A 23,923-nucleotide genomic window follows, 5' to 3' on the forward strand; every position below is an offset into this window, starting at 1 on the left:
AAGGTAAATTACACTAGGGTTGTAGATGGAAGGAAACATCGATCAAAATCTTTGATGAGGTTTTGAACAAATTACACATGCTTAGATCATGTAATTTTTATTACTTTGAACTTCGAAGGGATGTCTTTATGCAAAAACACCAAATCTCATGAGAGGTCCAAATAATAAACGCTAAATGATTTACCTGTTTATAATTTGTCTAACATGGAGAAAATGTCGTCGTAATTTACCATTTTAAAAAATGTTCCTTTCTTGGTCCATGGAAGCTCGGTAAGGCCCAGTTGTCCTAACTTCTAACAAGGCTCAGCATTCTTTTGGAGAAAAATTTAATTGCGCTAATTGTAGTGATGATATGGTATCTCTAGCTTATTAAATACGGACACGTAGTGATAGATCTCACGAAAATAAAGCACTTTTACTTATACAATATAAATACAATTTGTTGATAATACTAGTAACGAATTATTAAAAGTGCATGAAAGTCTTTCTCGTTCTTTGGGTAGAGAATTTGCAATAAAGCCATTCTTTTAACAATAAATTCAAGTTGGGCTTCAATTAGTTCATTTGAGGTCCATAATCATGACAATATTATGTTGTGCTTGGAAAAGCATGAGTAAAAGTAAATGAACTAACAAAAAAGAGAAAATTAACTCCTCTTTAAATAAGCGAAACTACAAGACCTCTATTGTGTATTTAAAAATTATAGAAACTTCCCCCTTTAGACTTTGTAGTTGGCTATTACCAAATTTTATAATTTTACTAATTTGTCCTGATGTTTAAAATAGTTTTTTTTGTTGTCCTTGCACATATTTCGAGGAAAAAAATGACATTCTAAAATAGAGTAGTGTTATGAAGGTAAGAGGGCACGAAAAGAACTTAAGAAATCACCTATACTTTGATTAGAATCGAATTAGATAAAATAACTGGACAAAGAAAGAAAACAAGCTAAAAATGATAAATGGGAGAGAACATAAAAATGATGTAGAGTGGAAGTAGAGCCTTCTTGACGAGTCCCCCCACGCATGGCCCTTAGGGGTATTTATAGGGTTCACGACTCGAGTATGTGACAGCTGTTATTCGCTACCTGTAATCATCTCGGTCAATTACAAATATACCTTTGAAGGGGTGCAAGTCTCTTGTACTCGTGAAAGGCTTTCATGGTATGCAGTCAATGAACCCGCATGCTCACTAGCCGCGACCTTATACCGCATAATCTAATGAACTTCTTTCTTAATCCTCCATTCCACGATCAACTCATTTTTCCCTTTAGGACTATGATGTCATACATCTTGATATGTCACCATAGTTGTTTGAACCATATTACCACGCGCAAGTACATATAGCTCCCACACATATATTGTGTTATTTAACCAGTTCTACCTTCTTAACCTCGGTGATAGCCTTGCGATTAGCTTTCTTTTATTTTATAAGCAAAACTGGTTTAACACTTTCTCGGTTTGTGCCGTAATAAATGACGCTAGGTTATGGGCTTTGGAGTGAGTGATATTTTGAGTTATTTCTTGCCCTTCAATTTACACGACTGTTTTGGTCAATCATATTCCCAAAATGCCTTTTTGTCGTAACCGCATAATCACTGCCTTGATGTGTCGTTGCAATCCTGGGATGTACCCAGAGTCTCTTTATACCTTCATTCCCTCATTCGAAGAAATATAACTGAAGATTCTCAAGGTACATCCGTGAGGAAGAGTGCCCCATTTCCTTATCCCAAAGTACCACAAATGCCCCCTCATGGGCATTGAATTAAATACCATACGATGACTTTGTTGATGCTCTTTTGGTCCTCGCAGATCCCTTTTGGACCTCGCGGGTCCATGTGATCCACGAGGCCTCGCGGGAGAAGCTTATCCCGTGCGATCTCATGGATGACACTCATCCGCATTTCTTGACTTCCTTTTCGCAAACTCCCTTAATACTTTTTAACCATATTTACAAATACTAGCAACTTTCTAAATAACAAGTTGTGATTGGTTTCAACCAATCATTAAAAGTGTGTGAAGCGACAGTCACCCTAATAATTGTCGGTAGCATTCTTATTGGATTATATTTTTATATACTCTTATTGGATGGACTTCAATAGAGTATTGGTTCGATGTAACCTTTTGTTTTAGATTTAGGTCTCGTCTGAGTTCATTCTTATTGAATTATATATTTATACAATTATGTTAGTTTAATAAATCATTTAAAATATGGTTAACTTCAATTACACCCCCTGTACTTTGTCCAATCTTCAAGGAGACCCCCCCCCACATTTGCAAAAATTCAGTCAGACCCCTTACTTTTTCTGACACACATCAGTCTCCCCTCTCAGTCAATGGTCAAAATTGGTCAAAGACACTTTTTGCTGACATAAGCAAAAAATTAAATTTTAATGCCCAAATTACCCCTCAACGATTTTGTTTGTCTACACAGCATATCAAAATCCCCCTCAACAGTTATGTTTGGATATTGGGACAGATAAGGGGTTGCAGAGCTAGATGCTCAGTCACAAAGCTACTCATCAATGGTTTCCATGGCAATCTGGCTTGATCCCGACCGTTCATAAAAAACCTAAGCTACGATTCTATTAAATCTATCACAACCTTCACATTTCTCCGGCAATAGCCCCAACTGGCGGAGTCACCACCACCACCACCACAATCAGCACCACTACCACAATCAGAAGTAGCATCACCACCACCACCAACACAATCAGAAACACCACTGCCACCCAACCCAGCCTTAGGCAGTCCACTCTACAGCAAGGACTGGCGAAACCCGGTCCCGGACACAGCAGCCTCTCTATCTCAGGAAGTCATCCCCATAAGGATCATCAACCAATTGCCTATCGAACAAGTCAAACTCCTCTCGAAAAAGCTAGACGTCCCGACCATCTTGAATGTCTTCGCTAATTGGATGACTTCGCAGCGATAGAAGGATATGAAGGAGTTTTTCAAGTTCTGGGTCAAGTTGTTTGACACTAAAGGGAAGCCTAATCAGTCTGACGTGAACTTGTACAATCAATACCTGAGGGCTAATATGATGATTAGAGCGTCGGCCACCAAGATGCTGGATTTGGTGGCAGAAATGGTGAACTACGGCATTATGCCTAACACTGTGTCATTTAATTTGGTCCTCAAGGCGATGCATCATTCCAGAGAGAACGTTGCCGCTAAAAAATTGCTTCAACGGTTAGCTTTTCTTGGATGTTTGTGTTTTATCGATTTGTGATTACATTTTTAAGATTATAGATTACTTATCTTAGGTTACAATACCATCAATAAGTTTAGAGAGAGAAAAAATTCCAAAAAAAAAAATTTAGAGAGAGAAGATATGCCATTCCACTTCTGCAGTTAGGGATCTAAGAAAGAAATATTGGTGATAGCAGGAGAAAAGTATGAATGGTCGAATTGATGGTTTCATTAGATAATTTCAGTTATAGATTAATGAGAATGATGGAATTTCAGCTTGGCCCAGGCTTGGAATACACATCGATGAAGAAAATAAATAGCGTCGTCATCATTCGGTTCACCGGTAAGTTTTGTCCGGCCTCAACTTGGAGGCACTGCTCGCCGCCGCGGTTCATGCTTAGGTTAAAACAGTAGAGAAATAAAGTGTTTGTCTTTTCTCTCCTCTCTCCTCTCATCGAATGCGACTCCAACACAAACACCATCGATGTTGTTCAATTCTCTCCGTCCCGCTCTTGCTCGCCGAAAAAGAGCAAATCAGTTAAAAGTGAGTCGATTTTGTTATTGTTATTTTCTAAAATAACAAAGAGTAAATTAGTCATTACATTTATTTATTTGTTTTTATCCGCCGACAATGTCTGACGGGGGGTCTGACTGAATTTTTGCAAATGTGAGGGGGTCTCCTTGAAGATTGGACAAAGTACAGGGGGTGTAACTGAAGTTAACCCTTTTAAATATCACTTAGGCTTCGTTCGGTAGGAAGGAATAAAATTGGATAGAAGGGAGAGAAGAAGTGAAGAATGAGACTTCCCTAGGGAAGAAATTACGAACTTCTTTCGTTTTGTTAGGTTGAATGGAAGAGAAGAAAAGAAGCTCATAGCTCACTTTGTTCGTTAGGAGAGGAGGGAAAGAAAATTTAAATTATTTTTACTATTTTTTACCACTTATTTAAACTTTTATTATGTGATAAGTACAATTAAATTTGTTGTTTAACATATATATATATATATATATATATATATATATATATATATAATCATATTTTATCATGAAATAAACTATATATATATATAATAAATAAATAAACAAATAGCCCACTATCTACATGCCTTGTGGGGTCAGAGAAAGGGATTCCATCATGTCAGAGTGCCTTTACTGGTGAAGCAGGTGGTGTCTGTGCGAGAATTGAAATTTGGAGTGACTGTGTGATACCCCTCGGATCCGAGACACGGGTTGATCAGGCCCAGGCCCAAACCCGAGGGAATATCAAATAATTAAAGTATTTTAAAGCAAACACAGATGACAAAATGAAACAAAAGTGATGGAATAAAACTGAAAGTAACATTAATTATAAAATCCTCCATGTATAACTGAAAATTGAAAATCCAATCCTCCAAAACTTCAAGGTTACAACTTGGGAATCCACTGATGGACCCCTAACCAAAAGTTCAACTGAAACTGAAAACTGAAAATAGATAATACTAGAAATATCGAGAGCAGTCCTACGAAATCAGATGAGGGTGAGACTGTCCTCGACAAGCACGATCAAGCTCTAAGGCTGGAACCGTCCTGTACCTGAAAAGAATAATAAAGGAGTGGGTCAGACCCACGAGCAAGTTCTAATCTAACTGCAATCCATACAGTGACCCGATACGCAGATGCACCGTAGACACCTCACAATATCTATCTAGTCCATACGTATAAATATATCCACACTAAGGGACATTCACCAGTCTATAATAGGGGTCTCAACCTGAATAGAAGGCAACATGCGAATACGCACCCAAAGGTGGGCATGAGTACCTAGACCTAACAGGGTACACCTCAACCTATTATAACCAGCTACGCATCCACTGCATATACGCACCCTAACCAACGAGTCTGAGACTCAAGCTCAACTCGTGGTACCATAACCATATATATAAAGTTCGTCCAAATTCAGGGTATGCAGTTCAACTATTTATTAAACTGTCATACAACAAACCAACTAGTTAGTCATTCAACTTATTCAGTTGATATGACTTAACTACCATCCGTTAATCCAGGAAGTCATCCAACTTGTTTACAGCTGATCTGACTTAGTCACAATTAGGATTCGATATCTTTCAATCCATTCCATTAATCCATTAGGTTAGGTTTATGCGTTTTGAGCTAAACCGTCCCTAGTATGTCACCGTCCCATACCGGTACATACCATCCTCCATATCCATATAAATTACAACATATATAACAGTTCAATAATTTACAGACCAAAAACTACCATCCAAACAATTGCAGAAAAATATTTAAAGCTTCAGCAATTTAAATCTAAGCATTTAACCATATAGTTGCAGGAGACGATTTAACAAATCAACAACTAACATCCAGAGCATGCATAGACCAAATTTAATATGTCAGGGACTCCATCATGCATGTGAATAGGTTAAATAATCCTATTATTAACCAATAAATTGCTAAAACAATTCAGAAGATTGTTTAAATATTTCAGCAGTTTAAATCCAAGCATTAACCATATAGTTGCAGAAAACAATTTAATAATTCAGCAACTAGCCTCCTAAACATGCATAGATCAAAATTAATAATTAAATGACCTTATCATGCACTTGAATGCATTCTAAAACAAGTTTTATAAACACATTATGTTCCATCAAATTGCTGAATTTTAATTCAACAATTAATTCAACTTCCATTTGTTAAGTGCCTTAATTTTTACACTGTTTGTCCCGATAACTTAGAATTAAACTTTACTCAATTTAGGGTCTTAATAACACTCAAAATTCATTCCTTGATCCCTCTGTAAAGTTCCAAATTCATTCAAACAGTCTCCATGCTCCAACAGTGAACATAGTATGTAGAAAATTAAAAAAAACCCGTAAAATAAATCAAAACAACAAGGGAGCCTGCTCCAGAATTTGGAGCAGGCTCTTTTCCAGCCTAGAGCCGGCTCTAGGACTTCTTAGAGCCGGCTCTACTTTGTTGTGGGAGCCGGCTCCCACTTCCATGGAGCCGGCTCTTACCTCCTCTGAGAGCCTTGTCCCCGTTGCTTCGTTTCAGTCCGTCCGCTCCTTCTCTGATCAAATCCAACCACTCTGTTGGTCTCTAAAACTAATCTTAGGACTCGTAATTTAGTCTAGAAGCATTCCCCAAGATTGTTTATAATAGTTTTGCAAACAATTACAGAGTTTAATCAAGCCATTTAAACTAGCATAGTTGAAGAACAATACTGAAACTAAATTGCGACATCAGTTTTATCCCAACCCCTCTGTTCTTCCTCCAATTTTAAATTTGAAGTCTTAAATTACATCTAGTATCCAATCAAACCTCGGTTGATTTCAGTAAGATTCCAAATAAAAATTAAACCAGTAAGACGTTACGCCAAAACAGAGTCAAGAAAACATACGTGCTATAATTGTTTTGTAAATAAATTTCACAGATAAAACGATCAAGTAAAACATATATAAAACATGCATGGTTCAGTTTAAGGCCAATTAATCTCCTAGAGATGTCCAGGTGCACAGAACACAAATCAAAGGGAAGGAGGAAGATAAGAACTTGCCTGTACAGTTTTATAAACAGAACCTTGACGCCGTTGTTCTAAGCTTTCCGGCAACCACTGACTACCTTCTAGCCTCCTCTGGTTCTGATCTAATCCACCAAACACCTCCCTTGGTCCTCTCTGTTATTCTCCTTGACAGACCGTTACGACGCTCTGTTCTCTCAACTTCTCTCTTTACTGTATACGGGAATATGGTGAATAAGGTTTTAGAAACCCTCGACAGACGTATACCCATATATTTATAGAGTTATACCAAAACCCTAAATTAATTAAAGCCCTAACTAAATCCTAACCGGCCCATAGAACTTAATTAAATCCTGTGTCGGCTAAAGAAACTAAACCCTCAATTATGAAAAAAAAATAGTTAATTAAAATACTTCCTAAATTACTTCCTAAATTAAAACCTTTAATAATCAATTAAATAAAATAAAATGCAATTTAAAAAAATAAATAGATACCAATTAAATACACGTCACACAGGTAAACAATAATAAATAGATACCAATTAAATACACGTCACACAGGTAAACAATTAAATAAAATAATTAAACCAAATAATCATGCAAAAAAAAAAAATACAACAAAAATAATAAGTAAATGCCGAGACTATCCTTTTAAATTAGGGGTATTACAGACTGGACTTGGTTTTGGGACTTTTTGACATACTTTTGTATTAGTCCTCTGAATCCATGCACCCCCAGCCTTTGCAGGGTTGACTTTAATTGGATAATTGTTTTTTCAGCCGTGGATCAATGGTCATCATCAAAAGGTTTCATCGCCACCTGTTTATCAACTTTGACTACCATATTCCTATTGACCTAATACAGATCTATGGTGCTGCACTAACTGTTTTGATCTTTTGATAATAATATTATCATAGGTGCAATAATGGTGCTAATAAAGTGTAGAGATATTCATTTCTTACTATTTGGGTAAATGATTTAGAGAATGAATGTCGACGGAGATCATATTGCTTTAGCAGACTCTACCACTAACCGCTAACACGTGAATCAAATCAGTTTGTAAATTGACCATATTCATGTGTGGGTCTATGTATGTGTATAGAGTGAGAGTGATAGACTGACCATATTTATATGTAGATCCATGTATGTGTATAGACCGAGTGCGCGAGAGAGTTTGCTACCTGCGTCACAGATATTGCTGAGAGATTCGGTTGACAAAATCCAACGATTAATATTTGTGAAGGATAATTATGCAATTTGAACTTTTTATAATAGCCCAACTTATTTTCTCTTCTGTCTTCCGCTCAAATTTGAACGAATAAAAATTTGTAAAGGATGAGGGATGAGTCCCTCCTATTTTCCTTTCTCTGTATCTTCTTCCTACTGAACGAATGAATTTTGTTTATTCCCTCCTATTTTTCCTCGTATCTTGTTTCTTCCTAACAAAGAAGAACTAAAATTTTAGTGAGAGTGACATTATTATTTCACTTATCACTTAAAATGATCTAAAATATCATTGATTGATTTAACTTTTTGAATTTTGGTCTGCTTTTGGGATTGTAATCAAACTTTGTTTAAGTTGTTGGGCCTCTTTGATGAAGTTATGGTTTGGGCCAGCTAATGTTGCCTTTTGTATAATGGGCTGTTTCTCTGCCCTGTAGAATTGTACCTATCAAATACAATTTACATCTACCTTTAGAAAAAAAAAAAAATAATATATACCTGAACAACCCATTAATATAAGCCTAACAATTGATTAGTGGTGTTCAATCCAACAACATATATAAATGATTATGAGGGCAATGTCATTTACATCGATTTGTTTGGTCAAGAAGTCAAATCGAAAAAGTTTTTATTGATAAGTTCAAATATGTTTCATTCGCAAAGATAGAATACTAGCTTCACAAAGACTTAAACCACGATTAAACGACACTAGGGTGGGTCACGAGTTTTTGCCAATTATAAAGAAGTTCCTCTTTTTAATCCCTTTGTTTATTGGGACCCATGAACCCAATCATATCCATACACCCACCACTACGCAATAAGAGAAGCTCCATTGGCCGACTTTTATTCCAATTTACATACAAAAACAATCATACAATATAATACCCACGGCCGCTAACCAACGAATGAAGCTCCAAAGCAATCAATGAAAAATCAAACCAAAATTTCACGGGTCCCTCTCAATAGATATATAAATTGTCTACATATGTGCAATATATATAGCTAAGAAACAAGACAAATTTAATGTGTGTCAGCTTGAGAAGCCCACCACACGTGTGCCTTCTGGCATCCTACTTTTTCTTGTTTGATCCTTCGTTGTCTTCTTCTTTCCATGGTCTTGTTTTGTATCATTTGTAATTTTGTATGGAACTTCCTCTTAGCCCAAAGCATCTCAAGTTTCTCTTCTCCTATTCACCCAAACTGGCATTCTCTTCTTCATTCTTACTGTGGGGAAGTGGACTACTGAATCTTCCTCAGCCACCCACCTACATGTAAATCAACAAATTATAATTCATCAAGACATATATTACTATTTCTTTATCAATTTGCAATCGCCATTGATTTATAATGTTAGATACAATGTAACATGTGTAGTTGCTAAGTGCAAATCAAGTTCACCTCGACTGGTATTGTCGATGAACATGATCAAGATACATTTCAATAAGATATATTGACGAGTCAATGAGGTGGGTTTCATGCATTCTAATGACTGATATTCATCACGACACAACACATTTGAGACTATAGGAAATATTCCTCTTCGAATAATTATGTCACATAGGACCCGTATTTAATTTGGGCTCATTTTTTTTCTTTGGGACAACTGAATAATCTAATTGAATAATTTACATGTGTAATGATTGGCATGTCCCAAACCATTGTACAATTGTCGATCAAGTTCACATCTGCAATGATTAGTGAGTTGGGTCTACCATGAATCATGTGTTAGATTATGGATTCATAGTCATCAGTCTGTATTATTTGGTACAATGTCTGCGAACATAATAATGCCCTTCTAGTCATACACAGTTGATATACAAGGTGCCACTATTTAGCAGGATAATGTCTTCACTGATATGGTATTAGATGAAAATGGTTTTGCTACTAACCGATTTTGGAAATTAAACTGTGTGCAATATGTACTAGTCACCTCATATGGCTTATATATCTATATGATGCTAGTAGATTTTTTCGAAAGTTGAAGCATGTCACAATATTGCTCCTAGCATGGCTTAAACTCTCAATCTCCTTACCGAAAAGAGAAATGATCATGCCATTTGAGGTAATGTCCGTTGGTTGATGCTAGTAGATTAACTCATTAAAATCTAATTCCCATTGTCTACAGAGAGAGGAGTGGGATTGTCATCACCTGAATTGAGTAACAAAGTGGTGGAGAAAAATGGAAGCTTCCAGCCTGGCCAAGTCAACCCCTGGACACAGCCTTTGTCCACCACCAAATGGAGTGAAGCTACAATTGTTTGTCTCTTTTTCCTGTGAAATCCCAATTGTTCAGAGCTAGAAATTAAACAACAGAAAGAAAAAGAAACCAAACAAGCTGCAAAGAAAAAGGGTATATATATATATATATATCTTACTTGCCACCTCCATGGATTGAACTGCTGAGGCCAATCATATAGATTTTCATCAAGATGAACTGATCTGAAGTACGTAAAAACACACCATCCTTTTGGAATCCGATATCCTTTTATCTCCACATCTTTCATGGCCTTTCTCATCACCCCAACGATAATGTTTCCCATCCTTAGAGTTTCTGTAATCACCTGTTAATAACATTTTAATGCATGAGTTATACCAGCTTATTTTTACTTATCAAAAAAAAAAAAAAAAAAGTTACACCAGCTTATTTTAGTTCGTTTTCTTTGACTAATTAGTTCTTAACACTTACATTTTGTGTGAATGGTAACGACAAGTAATCGCGCCAATTCAATGGCTCTCCAAGCTGCTCTTTGAGCCTCTTCAACTCCATGTTTTCGTCCTGATCGATCAAGAATCATCGATCAAGAGTTCAATCAGGGCAAACTAACAAATGAGTAGTAATTCATGCATGTCACGAATAGTTATATTATTTACTGTTGCATAAAATTGTTGTCACATAGCTAGTAAAGTTAGATATTACTATAAGAAAGGCCTTGTTAGCCACAGTGATCACTGCAAATGTGTCGGTGGAAGATGTATGACAACACAATTGAGAAGGAACAAGAAGGCATTGATGGCATTTGTGGAGATCGAACTTTGAAAAGGACAAGAACCAATTATTAAGGACACAGCAGTGAACTTGGATTCTAGAAAAACAACAAAAAGACAACTTCTCCACATAAGGTGGGGCGGATTTTGCTACTAACAGTTGCGACTGAGACAAATGTCACTTTGGGACCCACATAAATTATGCGTTGAGGAGCAACAGTAGCCATAGTCGCCAATTTTTCATACTGACGGACTTAAGTAGGCCATTGGAACTGAAAAAATTAAGAAGCTAAGAAGAAATTAATTTGCATTCGTACCACCAATTGTTGGAGAGAAGCGGGGCAATCTGAAAGGTATTTTATAGCAAGAGTCATGAGAACCGGCACTGAATCCTCTCCCGGTATCATCAAGTCAATCATATTATCTGAAATCAGATCATCTGTTAGCTCTTCACTTGCATTATTGAGCAAGACCTCTGCAACATCTTTTGGAACACTTGATAAGCCACCATCCCTTTTAGCTTCGATGATTTTATGTACTAATTCAACCATTTTCTTCTTTGCCTGAAACAATTTAAAAGTTTCAAAATTTCAAGAGACTCACTATGGAATATATATTGACAAAATTCTATTTCATAGTAGTACATATAAATATATATAACTTGCCTGTAATGATTTGTGGAGTCTACTTCCAGGTACATTTATGGGCAAGGACATGAGACCAGCTATGAATTCTTGAAATTGTTGCTTTAGAAAGTCCATTTCTCCACCAGGGTCCAAACTAATCAATGCTCTGACTAATACTTGAAAGGCAATCTGAACACATACTACTTCTTAGCAACATCTTAGAAAGAATATTAAACACAATTATTATGACACTACTAACTTTACAAGACAACATAATTATTCATGCCGTCTACTATTATCCCATGCAATTATCATGTTACTTGATTAAGTCTATCATGATGACACTTCAAGATGAGTTCGTGCCCTCAGCTGTTGAATTGATGCGTTGGTTCTTGATTTGGCAGCTGAGACGAAAGCTTTTTCTAATACAACGTCACGAAGTAGCTACAACCAACATTCAAACATCAAAATTCATTTTTGAGAGAGGTAAGAGAGAGCTAACATTTTTTGTTTCATCTTGGATGTATATGGGGCGATCTTCTCTCCAATTTGCCATTGATTCTTGAACATACTTGTGCATGTCATGAGTGATCTGGGCTTTGAGATGTGGAGACTTGAAGAAAGCTCCAATGAGTCCATGAATTCTCCTTTGTAAGCTTCCATTGATGAGCAATATAGAAGACTTCCCCATCAACTCAGTCAGAGATTTCGGATAAGACGGCACGAAAGCCCTTGCATCACTTTGCAAAACAAATCTACTCACTTCTGCATCTGTAGAAACTATAGTTGGACTACCAAATAAGTGTGACTTGAACACCTCCCCATACCTATATATATAAACACCTCAAAAACCTTGTTATTACAAATTCATCATTCAATATTCATACTCATCAATCTATATTTATCAAAATAGCATAAATTAACACCAACCCAATTCAAAGTTTTGATTTTCCATTCACTTTTGATTAGTTGAAGCTTTACTTAAGCACTATATAACAAACGCAAACTCATAGCTAGCTAGTCACATATATATATAAAAGATCTAACTTATATAAGTTGGTAATAAAATTGGGTTATATGAAGAATATTGAAAATGCTCATGATATATATATGGGACTTACATGGTGCGACGCTTGTCCATGAAGGACTCGGGGCGGTCAGAGTAAGCACAGGAGATGAAGTCGATGGTTTCGCCGAGGAGAGGCCATCCAAGAGTGCCTAAAGGAAGTGGATTTTTGTAGCTTGATGGTGATGATGATGATCTAATACTACCACTGTTTCTAATGGCCCTGTAGATGAGGATTAATATGGCGGACAAGATCAAGATTGTTGTGACAAACACATCAATCCACAAACTGTCCATTTTTTTAGATACTTTTCACCGCTCAAAAAATGGACACTGTGCTTCTCTCAAGTATATATATATACGGTTAATCATGTACTCATATATATATTTTGGTGATGGAGGAATTATTGTGCATGTTGTATGTGCACACGAGTGAAAGAAGAGAGAGATGGAGAGAGAGAGAGAGAGAGAGAGTCTTTGTGCTGTGTTAGTGTGTACAAGAGGGAGCATGTTTGGGGAGATCAAAGGAGTCATCACATACTAAAGCCTCCAGTGTGTGTGCTAGCTAATTGATGTTGGATTAAACCGGGTTCAAACCGGTTAGGTTAGTACAGGTTGGTCCAAAATTTTATTGGTCACATTTTGAGTCGAAAGTGACTCCAAACTAATCTTTAAGGCTGCTCTGGATTACTTATGAATCGTGTGAATATCGAAACTCTCACTCAAATAGAGTCAAGTTAGAGGCACTTTTTGTTTTGTTTTGTTTTGTTTTGAGAGTCAAGTTTAGAGGCACTTTTTTTGTTTTGTTTTGTTTTGTTTTGTTTTGAGAGTCAAGTTTAGTGGCACTTGCTACTGGTTTACAAATAGGAATTATTTTCTGTTTTCTGTTGCCATCTTACAAAAAATGGAATAAAAAAATATAAATCACGTTTAATAAAAGCACCGTTTGATGTTTTTTTTATATTATTTATTCTTTGAATTTAAATATAATCAGTGTTTATGTGCATTTTTGTTTATCAATAAATAAATATTATATTTGATAACTTAAAAATATTTCTTAAAAATAATAAACAAAAAAAGCATGTTTATTAACCTTAAATTATTTTTACAAAATTCAATACAATAAACATAAAAAAGGGCGTAAAAACTTGTTTGATAACTAAAATATTGGGTTAGAGATTTTTTTTTTTTTTTTTTTTTTAGAATTGAAAATGAGAACAACGTTTAACAATATGCTCTGGTAGTTTAGTTGACATTTTTTTAAAATTATTTTCCGAAAATTTGGTTAAAATTTTTTTTCTAAGAATTGTTTATTGAATTCTGAAGAATTGTTTACTGAGTGACAATTCAAGTAACCACCGCATGGTAATTGTCGGCCGTTTAAACCCGCACGATTTTGCTCTTTTACTTTATTGAAAATGGCCTCATACAAGTTGAAGTGTACAAATCTTACATATATATACTATATAACATTTTCTTTTTCCACACTCAGACAACATGAAATTGTGCACATATACCTCGCCTAGTGTGATAGCCTGCCAATCCTTCTTTCACCCGACCATGACACACCCACCCCATAAGATCGCCACATGAATGCTTCCCACACTTTGACAATACTTACAGAATTATTAGTATAAGTTACCAAATAAAACATTACACACGGACTCTTCTTTATATCATCCTCGACTGTCGTCTCTCTCTCTCTCTCTCTCCCTCTTCAGTTTCTCTTTGTACCATCACCCAGAATGTCATTTTTTTCTTTCTCCTAATTAGTATTTAGACACTTTTTACATCCAAAAAGAGTCGAACCTCATTTCATCTACTGGCGCTGCGATTGGGACGGCATCACTCGCCATCATCAATGACCAACGATCTATAATTGTTTCTGTTTCATTTTCATAATCTTGGTTAGTTAGAAAATTATCCACAAATTTTGTTTAGTACAACATATTAGAATAACACTGATTTAAAGTGACTGATAACAGGATAATCTGAATAAGAGCAAGTAATTAACGAGGGTGCTGCCATCTTAGTGAGCTCATGCCTTCGTCATAACTTCTTTTTTTTTTATTATTATATTTATAATTAATTAAGAACACATATTCATCTCTATAAGTTAATTTAGATATGGAATTGTAAGTCTTAGATTGTATAGTAAGGTAGAATGAAGTGGCAAAATATTTTAAAAATATTGACTGGAATTATGAATTGTTTGTTAAAAAAAAAAAAAAAAAGCGCTAGAGACGTCCCCACGTCTATCATTGTCTCGTGGCACGGAGGATTGAGAGTCCCCCCCTGCAGTTCAGCTGGTGGCCTCGTGCATTCATGTGAGACTCAATAAATCCAACACATTCTCCCATCATCATTTGCCTCTACTTTTGTCCACCCCTCTCTTCCACCGAAATCATCACCCAATCCACACACCTAGGCCAACCTCTCATGTTACTTTCATCTCTCATTTTATATGGGACGCCTCATGTGCCTCTTTTATTTCTTTACTAAAAATACTCTTAATTATACACAATGCCCACTTGAGCACGCCTTATATATATTTGGAAAAACATTATCATAAAAGAATAATGATATCTGCGCCGAAGGTTTTGAACAAAATGGGAAATCAAAGCCATTAAATACGCTCAATCAAAGAATCAGGCGAAAAAGGGAGAAAGTTCTCTGTTCTTGTTTGTCAGTAGCTGAATCCTGCCAGAACCACAAGAATCTTTGTACGATCCATACTAGATTTGACCAACTGCCCATTTTATCTCCCTTACAGAGAGTGATAGGTTTGAGGAAGAAGAGATTATACCATTAGAGCAATGGACTAACACACCTATTCATTAAAGGACAACGGAAGGTCAAATTTGCTCTTAATTTTTAAAGCACAACCTGATTTTTGAACTGGGCAATATCGTCATTTAATGACCTCGGCTCAAATTAGAGTGCCCAAAACCAAAAGAGTATAATTAAATCCAAGTCGACCTCTTTCCAAGGGGACCTAATAATTTTACCCCATAACTTTCAATGAATCTCTTTGACTGTGAACAACTAATTAATATTTAATTCTAAACAATGACCCAAATTTTGTATGCCTTTGTGTTTTATATATTGAGTTCCATGCCCCAACATTCCTTATCTCTATGTTCAAACTACCTAACTTGTGTTCTTTCATTATCTTATTCTAAATATGTTTTTTTAATCCAATGTCATCATTCCATTAAATTGCTCCTCCCTATCTCTCTGTCTCTCTCTCTCTCACACACACACACACACTTAATTGTTAATCGAGCCATATCTTTGCTCAAGAATCCAAGAGAATATTTTGGAGATACATGTATGTATACAGTTCAAAAGTATTGGATTTTGTGATAGGTGAAGAGAGCATATGAGCTAGAGATGGGGAATAAATGAGTGTTGGTAGTTGTTATTGGTTTGATGTGAAAGTTGCATGTTGTGGGAACTCTCAGTGGGCACCTTGGGGGTGTCCACATCCTCTTAGGAAATTGTGCATGCTTTCATATACACTCATGCCACTCTTTTATGCTCAATTTCTGAGTTTCTTAAACGGCAAAACCAATTTAAATTTACACTTTAAATACATGACATGAGCTAATGGAGTCAACAAATATGACAGGAAAGGAAATGAATTCACAATTTTTTAAAATTTCGAAGTTGAAATGAATAATAAAAAGAGAAACCCCTTTCTTGTGTGTCTCAAAACTTTGGATGCAAGGGGTGGTGGTGATGCCCAAGCGGAAAGGGTCAGACACTTTATTTGCCCCCCACCCTATAGTCGATAGAAAAGAAAAAGAAAAAACCCTTTGGATGCAACAAAGAAGGTAGGGAAGGAGAGAGAAGAATATTTCCCTTGTTTGGTTGCATGTCTATCACAACTTAAGCATCTGTTTGGAAAAAGGAGGTTCTTCATGGTTGTTTTAGGGTTGGCCATTTTGGGGATTATGATGAATTGGAAGGAAAGCCTTCTTATATAATTGATTCTTATGAGTGTGCCTATTTCATATTTGATTCCAATGACCCTAAAAGCAATTTAGATAGAGCACATGAAACTTTTTCTGAGGAGGAGATCATAGCAAGAAAGCATAACTTGCTGTGTCTGTATCCCAAGAGAAGAAATTGAGAATCAAATGTGGTAAAAGTACACAACTAATGAGAAAAGTTTTTAAAAAAGGAGCAGTGTATGACTAAAGAAACATGAAGTATTTTATTCATGATCTTGCCGATAATCTGAGCACTTCCTGTGACTCCTAAAAGATAGGTTCCCTACAAAAAGGTTCATGAATAACAGGGAAATGGACATTGATTATTGATGACTACAGAATTGACTATATATATATATATATATAACATAATATATATGTCAAGAAATATTTATAAACTTGAGCGCAGACAAACACACATATATCGGCTAGAAAGGCACCCAACAAACAGGACATTGCCAAAAATTTGTTAGGGGAGAGCATTTTGTCCAGCTTGCTATAATACACCTTGCATAACAGAAGTATGAAAAATAAAGGAACCGACATCTCAACCAGGCAAAGGAAGCCTATGATTTTTATCATTCTTCTGCGGAGGAATTCATACAATAGGTTCCAAATGAGATGTCCCATCATCTAAATCAATAAGCTGCAAAATCAAAATCTATTTCCACAATTTGGTACAAAAGGCTCCAGAGGTCTGATGGTGTCCACATCTCTCAGTGATGACAAGGTGAACGTGAAAACATATTCAGACTTGCCATTTTGAAGTTATATCCAAACTAAATAGGCTATAAGCCTAAGATAACCAAGAAAAGAAAGGAAGAAATGTGAAGCAGAAAGGAAATTTTGGCATCATGATGGAACTCAAGATTGTCTTAACAAGATATATCAACAACCTATCCCAAAATCAATTGAGTATAAGATATTTGAGCTCCACTCTACTAATATCAAAGGGGTCCTCTCTAATTTTACAAATACAGGAGACTAGTAAATTACACGAATGACTGAAAAGGACCTAGCAATAGTGTGCCCTCAGTTGACCAAAATTACAAGCCTTCTCAATATTGTGAGCAGATTGCAATGATCTTTCTATACTGGCACTCATCTTTGTGCCTAATATCCAGTACCTCCAAGGATCACCACCACCGTAACCCCTCCCATGATCTCGTAAACCCACATGACCTAATTGATGTAAGATAGGAAAAAAAATTTTCGTTAGCAACATGTACATGCACAAGCACACACCCGTAAAACCTTACACTCCAGATTACACATACACATTAAGTAGGTTCTGGATCAAACTGTCTAATTGATGCACTGTTATAGATCAGAAATAAAGCAAGCAATAATTTATGAACATTTACCAAAGGGTCTTTGGCCTAGCGGTATAACCTCCCCATCCTCAAAGAGGAAGGGAGGGGTTCGAGCCCAGGTGTGGGCAAAAGGGGGTGTGTGTTTGCTTTACCATTCGAAAAATAAATAAATAAATAAATAAATAATTGTGAACATTTGCTAATCCTAGGCTCCACTGATTTGAATATGTGGAGATCCATCACTTGTTTATGAGGCAACAACAATAGCAGTCGAGCCAACCACCATGACAAGTAGAAGAAAATTAAAGTGGCATCATATCATGAGTCATAAAACTGACAATATAACATTAATCATGGTGATAACTCTTATCTTCTCTAATGGACCCACTCTGGGTTATCAATTAGCAATGTTTTAAAACCCAGACCAGAGGGGCCAATTGGACCATCCTGACTGAGAACCAGGCCCTTAACTGTGTTTCATGAACTTCCAAAACCATTCCCCCAACTCTCTCTCTCTCCAGCCAGTTGAACCAATGAACCATAATACCCAGTTCAAGGGTCAGTTAAACCAAACAGTTTAAAAAAATTCAAGTATAGGACTCCGAATCACAAATTGTCTTCTCAGCCACCAAAAGTGTTTTACCAACAATTCATAGCTATACATCCCAAAGATTTTTCAGGAGGCAAACCACCAAAAGATAACCCCAAAAGCTGATACCAGTAAAAAGTGCTACCATTCCTCGATTAGTGGGGACAACACTGGGCAGTGACCCTTTTGTTTACTACTAACTTTTATATTTGTGATGCAATTTTGACATTATGGTTCATAGCTAGGTGACCTGATTATTGTACTGTTGCCCCTTAGCGGGACTCTTTTATGGTTTGCTCAATGGCAAGTCTAGAAACACTGAATTAGGACCTTCAAATGCTAACATCAAGAACAGAAGAACTATTCAATTTCCATGAAACATAGAAATGATTTATGTACCTAAATGTAAGTACATTATTCATGTGCATATATACAAATGTAAAATCACTAATTCAGATAAATTCGGACACTCACCCCCCCCCCCCCCCCCCCCCCCCCCCCCCCTCCTTTTGGGTAAATCACTCCCGGTCCCCTTTATAACTGAACATAATTAAGAATGGAGGTGGAGGTGCACCATGTCCTGTAGCTGCCAGCTGAAGACTGACCATCTATCCAGCCTCCTCAAGGATGCCAATAAGTTCTTTAGCAAATCTAGCATTAGCAGCTGTTAAGAAAGCGTATGTTGCTCCTTCGGCCCCAGTCCTTCCTGTTTGACCAATGCAGTGATCATAATCCTCAATGGATCCCAGGAAGGCATAGTTAATAATATATTCACATCCTTCACATCTACCACAGATCCAAAATAGAAAAGGACAAAAAAAGGAAATAAGACATGAAGTAATCTAAGGTCCAGACATTCTCCCCTATGCTTAAAGAGACAAAAACTATGCAATGCAAGAAATGTAAGAATCAGTATATTCCTTTTCTTTGGTTAGGAACTGTATATTTCTTAATGCATCCTTTCTCCCTGGCCCACAGGCTACCAACTCAAATGGTACCTAGAACACCCACTTGGAATCCAGCTACCCACCAATAAGGGGGGGGGGGGGGGGGTGGATGATCATCAGGAGCAGGATACCTAAACCACCCAAAAAGAAATAAAGCATTGACACAATCAATCCAAACCACCACTCCACAAATGTTCTATACAACTAAAAGACGCTTCAACAAACTAAGACGATTGTGTTTAATGAGCAGGAAGAGCTGGATGCAGAAATTACCAAAAAAATAAAAAAAAATTTGAGGATAGATGCCTTAATTTTATTAGGTATACCTAAAAGAATTACTTCATTATGCTGATTTCGAGTAGCATGGTTAGTGACAAAGTGTAAGAAAACTGAAAACCTGAGTATTCTCGAGTAACCAACTTCATTACCTCAGATAGATCATATAGAAAAGGGGCAGGGAGGAGAAGAAGAAAAGTGGGGACTTGTAACCATTAAAAATGGAGCCACGAGTTGCATATGGGAATATTTCAAGCATAGAAAGTGATTGTGAGGGTGCCAAAACACTTATATAAGAGATGAGCAGAATGTTGAAACAGAATTCATATACCCAACTGCCAACCGGCCCATCCCCTATTGGGACTTTTATGAGGCTTTGTTGAACTGAGATTGAACTTGTCAAGGTCAAACAAGTGTTATATCATGATGAAACTCATGTAGTAGCCTAAAAAGTAATGTATGAGGGAAAACCAATTGAAACGCCAAGCTAGGTTTGTGAGTGACCAACGAGCAACACATGAAGTACTGTGACAAAATTGAACACACTAAGGGCCATGTAGTGTAAAAGATTAATTCTTATATGTACATTGCAGTATTTGTGACAAAAAAGGTTTAATTTATTGGAGTCATATGCTTGGGATTTGATTTTATATTGCTAAACCTATACAAATTTTCCCGTATCAAAATATCCCACCGCTAGTCTTTCAATACTTGTTCTTCATTTCTTTCATTCAGTTAAAAATAATCATAATAAATGTGGTGAAATAATAGTTTGATGAATAATATTTCTATTAAACATGAAAATAATAATGCAGTAATATAAGACATTTTTTTATAGGTAGATGGAAAAACAGTTGAAGCACAGCACAGATAATAGACACTGCAGTCCAGGAGAGGTACACAATACCATTAGCATTGGAGAATGGAACCTTGCAAAACATGGAGTATTCCGCCAAACTTCATGCAAATTAAATGAAATTGCATTAAACTTTATTCACCATTATCCCTTTCCAAATAATATATCCCAAGCAAACTGAATTCATTGTCAAATTATAATAGAATTGGCAATTCGAATCAAAGTTTATTGTAAGCCCATCAACCAAGTCCAACCAATCCTAAATTCCCACCACTGCATTACAACATATGATAAATCATAACCTTAAACAAGTTACAACATATGATAAATCATAACCATAAACAAGTTTTTCAAATTCACCATTATCATGCTGCAATATAACAAATTTTCCTATGAGAAGTCATGTTAAAAGTTAAAACTAGTACCTGGAAAGGCTGTGTCATGAAAAGTCTAGACCGGCTTCGGCATATCCTGGCCTTCAATGGTGATCACTCACTGCCGTTTATACTCATCTGCCTCGCTCTGTGACATTGCCACGACAGCCGGCAACTCTACATAGAAATTCTTCTCAAACAGATTCAACCCACTACCCATCCAAATCAAACTTGCGCGGTGGCTCTGCCCTGTCATAGTAACTCCTGCTCAACGATGACCGGACAGCGCCATATCTGAAGCTCCACTGAACCCCAAATCACTGAGCAAATTACAAATTCACATGAAATGACATCGAATTTGATAGGACTAATCTGGTGTTTGGCTTCAATTTTCATTGTGTTGATGTTAGAAAGCAAAAAATACTAGCTTGTCAGGTACATGGCTTTCAATCTTCATCTGAAGACGTAAATCCTGAAGTATCCTATAAACTTCCTCCATATCTGTTTGTAGTGCATTCCCTGCTGTGAACATATATACTTTCTTCTTCACCTCAATCCAACTTTGGCCAGGGCTTTTCTTTAAACCCTCTGTCTTTGCTGAGAATCTCACCTTTGCAGAGTCCTCCCATCTCCCACTTGCAGCATATATATCTGAGAGCAGCATGTAGCTCCCAAAAGTTTCAGAGTGGAGGCTGAAAATCCGAGAAGCAGTTTCTTCTGCAACATCGGTATTTTTATACATCCTACAAGAGTTCAGAAGAGCTCCCCAAACACAAGCATTAGGTTCCATTGGCATGTTTTTCACAGTGTCACTTGCTTCTTGCAGAAACCCAGCACGGCCAAGAAGATCAACCATGCAAGCATAGTGTTCCATCTGGGGTTTAATCTTGAACTCTCTTACCATCTGATCAAAAAGCTTACGTCCCTGAGCAACAAGCCCAGCATGACTACATGCAGAAAGAACAGCAACAAAAGTAACTTCATCTGGTTTATATCCAGCTTTAATCATCTCCTCAAAAGTATATAGAGCATTCTCACCAAGTCCATGCATCCCATACCCAGAAATCATTGAGTTCCACGATATTGAGTCTCTACCATCAATTTTCTTAAATACCAAATCCCCTTCCTTAAGACTTCCACATTTTGTATACATATTAATCAACCCGTTTCCCACCAAAATGTTACTATCCATTATAGCTCGAACTACATGGCCGTGGATTTCCCTGCCAAGGCGCAGCGCTGATAACTCTGCACAAACCGACAAAACACTGGAAATTGTAACAGAATTGGCCATCATCTCAGCAAGCTGCATTCTCCGAAATAGTTCTAGGGACTCCTCCCCGCGCCCCTTTGAAGCAAATCCACTGATAACAGCACTCCAACTTATCACATTAGGTCTCACCATTGGATACCCATCTGACTTCTCCAGCTGTGAAAATATAGCATAAGCCTCATCACATAAACCAGATTCAGCATAGGATGATATCAAAGCATTCAGACTCACTATATTCTTTGAGCTCATTTCTGAAAACAAATTTTCAGCATCTTCTATGGCTCCGTGTTGCCCATACATACATATAAGTGAGTTTTTCACAAATGAGTAATTCCCAAAACCACCCTTTATGGCATATCCATGGAACACCTCACCCTCGTCACACACACCCAAAACAGATATAACCACAGCAAGTGCTTCAGCTGTAGATCCAATTCCTCTTTTTCTCATGAAACCATACAATTGCAAAACTTTTTCATTCTGCCCACACCTGGCATGACTCGAGAGCAATGCAGTCCATGTCACAGAGCTCGGTTCCAGCTCTTCAGCTTCCATCTGATGGAAGACCTCAAAAGCACTATCACAATCATAATTCAGCGAATAACCCGAAATAATCGTATTCCAAGAAATAAGGCTTTTAACAGTCATTCTATCAAACAGCCTACGTGCATCCTCCATTCGCCCGAGCTTCCCATACATACCCATCAATTCATTCACCACATGAAGATGGTGTCCAAATCCCATCTGCAAAACATGAGTATGAACATTCCTGCAGATTTCAGAATCACCCGTCATAGCGCAAGCCCTTACAACCAAAGGGAAAGTAAACCCATCAGCCCCAACCCCAAGTTTCCGCATCCGAAGATAAACCCTGAGACTCTCATCATACTCTCCGTGCGTAACATTAGCTCTCAAAATTGAATTCCATAAAAGCAAATTCGAATTGCATTCAACTGGGGTGGTTTCAAATACTTTCCGGGCATCTTGAAGAAGCCCGAAACGAGCATAGACCGACACCAGCCTAGCAGCCAAGAATGCAGACCGATATGCATAAGTGAGAACAGTTTGGGCGTGTATCTGTTTGGATTGTTGAATGGTAGTGCATTGTCGAAGAAGGTGATCAAAGAAATCGAAGATTTCATTATGGGTGCTACAGAAGTGGCCTGCCTTGATCTGGGTTCGGTTATGGTGACTGGTAATAGAGACCCAACCGCTGAAATTTGATGGGTAAGAGAGTTTGGGTAGATAGAGATATTGTGGGTTCGAAATGAGAAGTCTCGAAGAACAACCATGAAGCATGAAGGTTATAAGATTTTCCAATTTGGCTGTGTTGTCATCAACCAGATGTTTCAAAACTGAAATCTACAAAATTGAAGACTTAAAAGTACGAAATCATGTAGTATATGAATTTAACGAGGCATATAGAGAGAGAAGGGTAATAAAAGGATTACCTTCTCCGGTCACTGTACGAAACGGGGTCGCCGGAGCGGCTGTAACAGCGACTCGTGTTGTATGTGTAGACTTGTTGGTGAGAGTAGAAGAGGCATAGAGAGTATATTGAAAGGTTTTGCTTATTAGGGGATGTTTAGCGCCAGAAGTTCTTCAATTTTCCGGGTAAAAAGAGAGCAACCAAAGGTCCAAAGGACCAAATCAGACGACGCAGTCTCGGGTCGGTCTCACCCGCTTGTGATACGG

At 37.1% G+C, this 23,923-nt stretch overlaps 2 protein-coding genes across 4 annotated transcripts; both read right to left on the minus strand.

The window, feature by feature from the left end:
• Window positions 1-8,834: 8,834 nt before the first annotated feature.
• LOC132284452 (3-epi-6-deoxocathasterone 23-monooxygenase CYP90D1) lies at window positions 8,835-13,159 on the minus strand. The gene is made up of 8 exons (XM_059786564.1): window positions 12,661-13,159; window positions 12,042-12,366; window positions 11,579-11,728; window positions 11,231-11,476; window positions 10,615-10,704; window positions 10,304-10,489; window positions 10,078-10,199; window positions 8,835-9,193 (listed from the first exon to the last, which is right to left on the minus strand). Exons 1-8 carry the CDS (start codon window positions 12,900-12,902, stop codon window positions 9,100-9,102), a joined length of 1,455 nt encoding a protein of 484 aa, XP_059642547.1. The 5' UTR covers window positions 12,903-13,159; the 3' UTR covers window positions 8,835-9,099.
• A 3,745-nt stretch (window positions 13,160-16,904) lies between these two features.
• On the minus strand, window positions 16,905-23,795 carry LOC132286094 (putative pentatricopeptide repeat-containing protein At1g17630). Of its 3 annotated transcripts, none has more exons than XR_009472679.1 (2): window positions 19,077-19,514; window positions 16,905-17,782 (listed from the first exon to the last, which is right to left on the minus strand). XR_009472679.1 is itself a non-coding variant. In XM_059788359.1 (2 exons), the coding sequence occupies exon 1, from the start codon at window positions 23,525-23,527 to the stop codon at window positions 21,362-21,364; it is 2,166 nt and encodes a 721-aa protein (XP_059644342.1). In that variant the 5' UTR covers window positions 23,528-23,795; the 3' UTR covers window positions 16,920-17,782; window positions 21,007-21,361. The 3 variants fall into 3 exon arrangements, 1 of the variants encoding a protein (XP_059644342.1); XR_009472678.1 differs by lacking the exon at window positions 19,077-19,514 and adding an exon at window positions 17,965-18,962; XM_059788359.1 differs by lacking the exon at window positions 19,077-19,514 and adding an exon at window positions 21,007-23,795 and having other exon boundaries at window positions 16,920-17,782.
• Window positions 23,796-23,923: the final 128 nt, after the last annotated feature.

The sequence above is a fragment of the Cornus florida genome, unplaced genomic scaffold (assembly GCF_030987335.1).
Source record: "Cornus florida cultivar Cherokee Brave unplaced genomic scaffold, ASM3098733v1 CherokeeBrave_3.0.0_Hap2_Chr11, whole genome shotgun sequence".
NCBI classification, from domain to species: domain Eukaryota; kingdom Viridiplantae; phylum Streptophyta; class Magnoliopsida; order Cornales; family Cornaceae; genus Cornus; species Cornus florida.

Coding starts and splice junctions, on each gene's coding strand:
- LOC132284452 (XM_059786564.1), bottom strand. CDS start 12,902: ATGGACAGTTTGTGGATTGATGTGTTTGTCACAACAATCTTGATCTTG. Junction 10,490..10,614: donor CGTTACCATTCACACAAAAT/GTAAGTGTTAAG, acceptor TGTTATTAACAG/GTGATTACAGAAACTCTAAG. Junction 10,200..10,303: donor TCAATCCATGGAGGTGGCAA/GTAAGATATATA, acceptor GGGATTTCACAG/GAAAAAGAGACAAACAATTG.
- LOC132286094 (XM_059788359.1), bottom strand. CDS start 23,527: ATGCTTCATGGTTGTTCTTCGAGACTTCTCATTTCGAACCCACAATAT.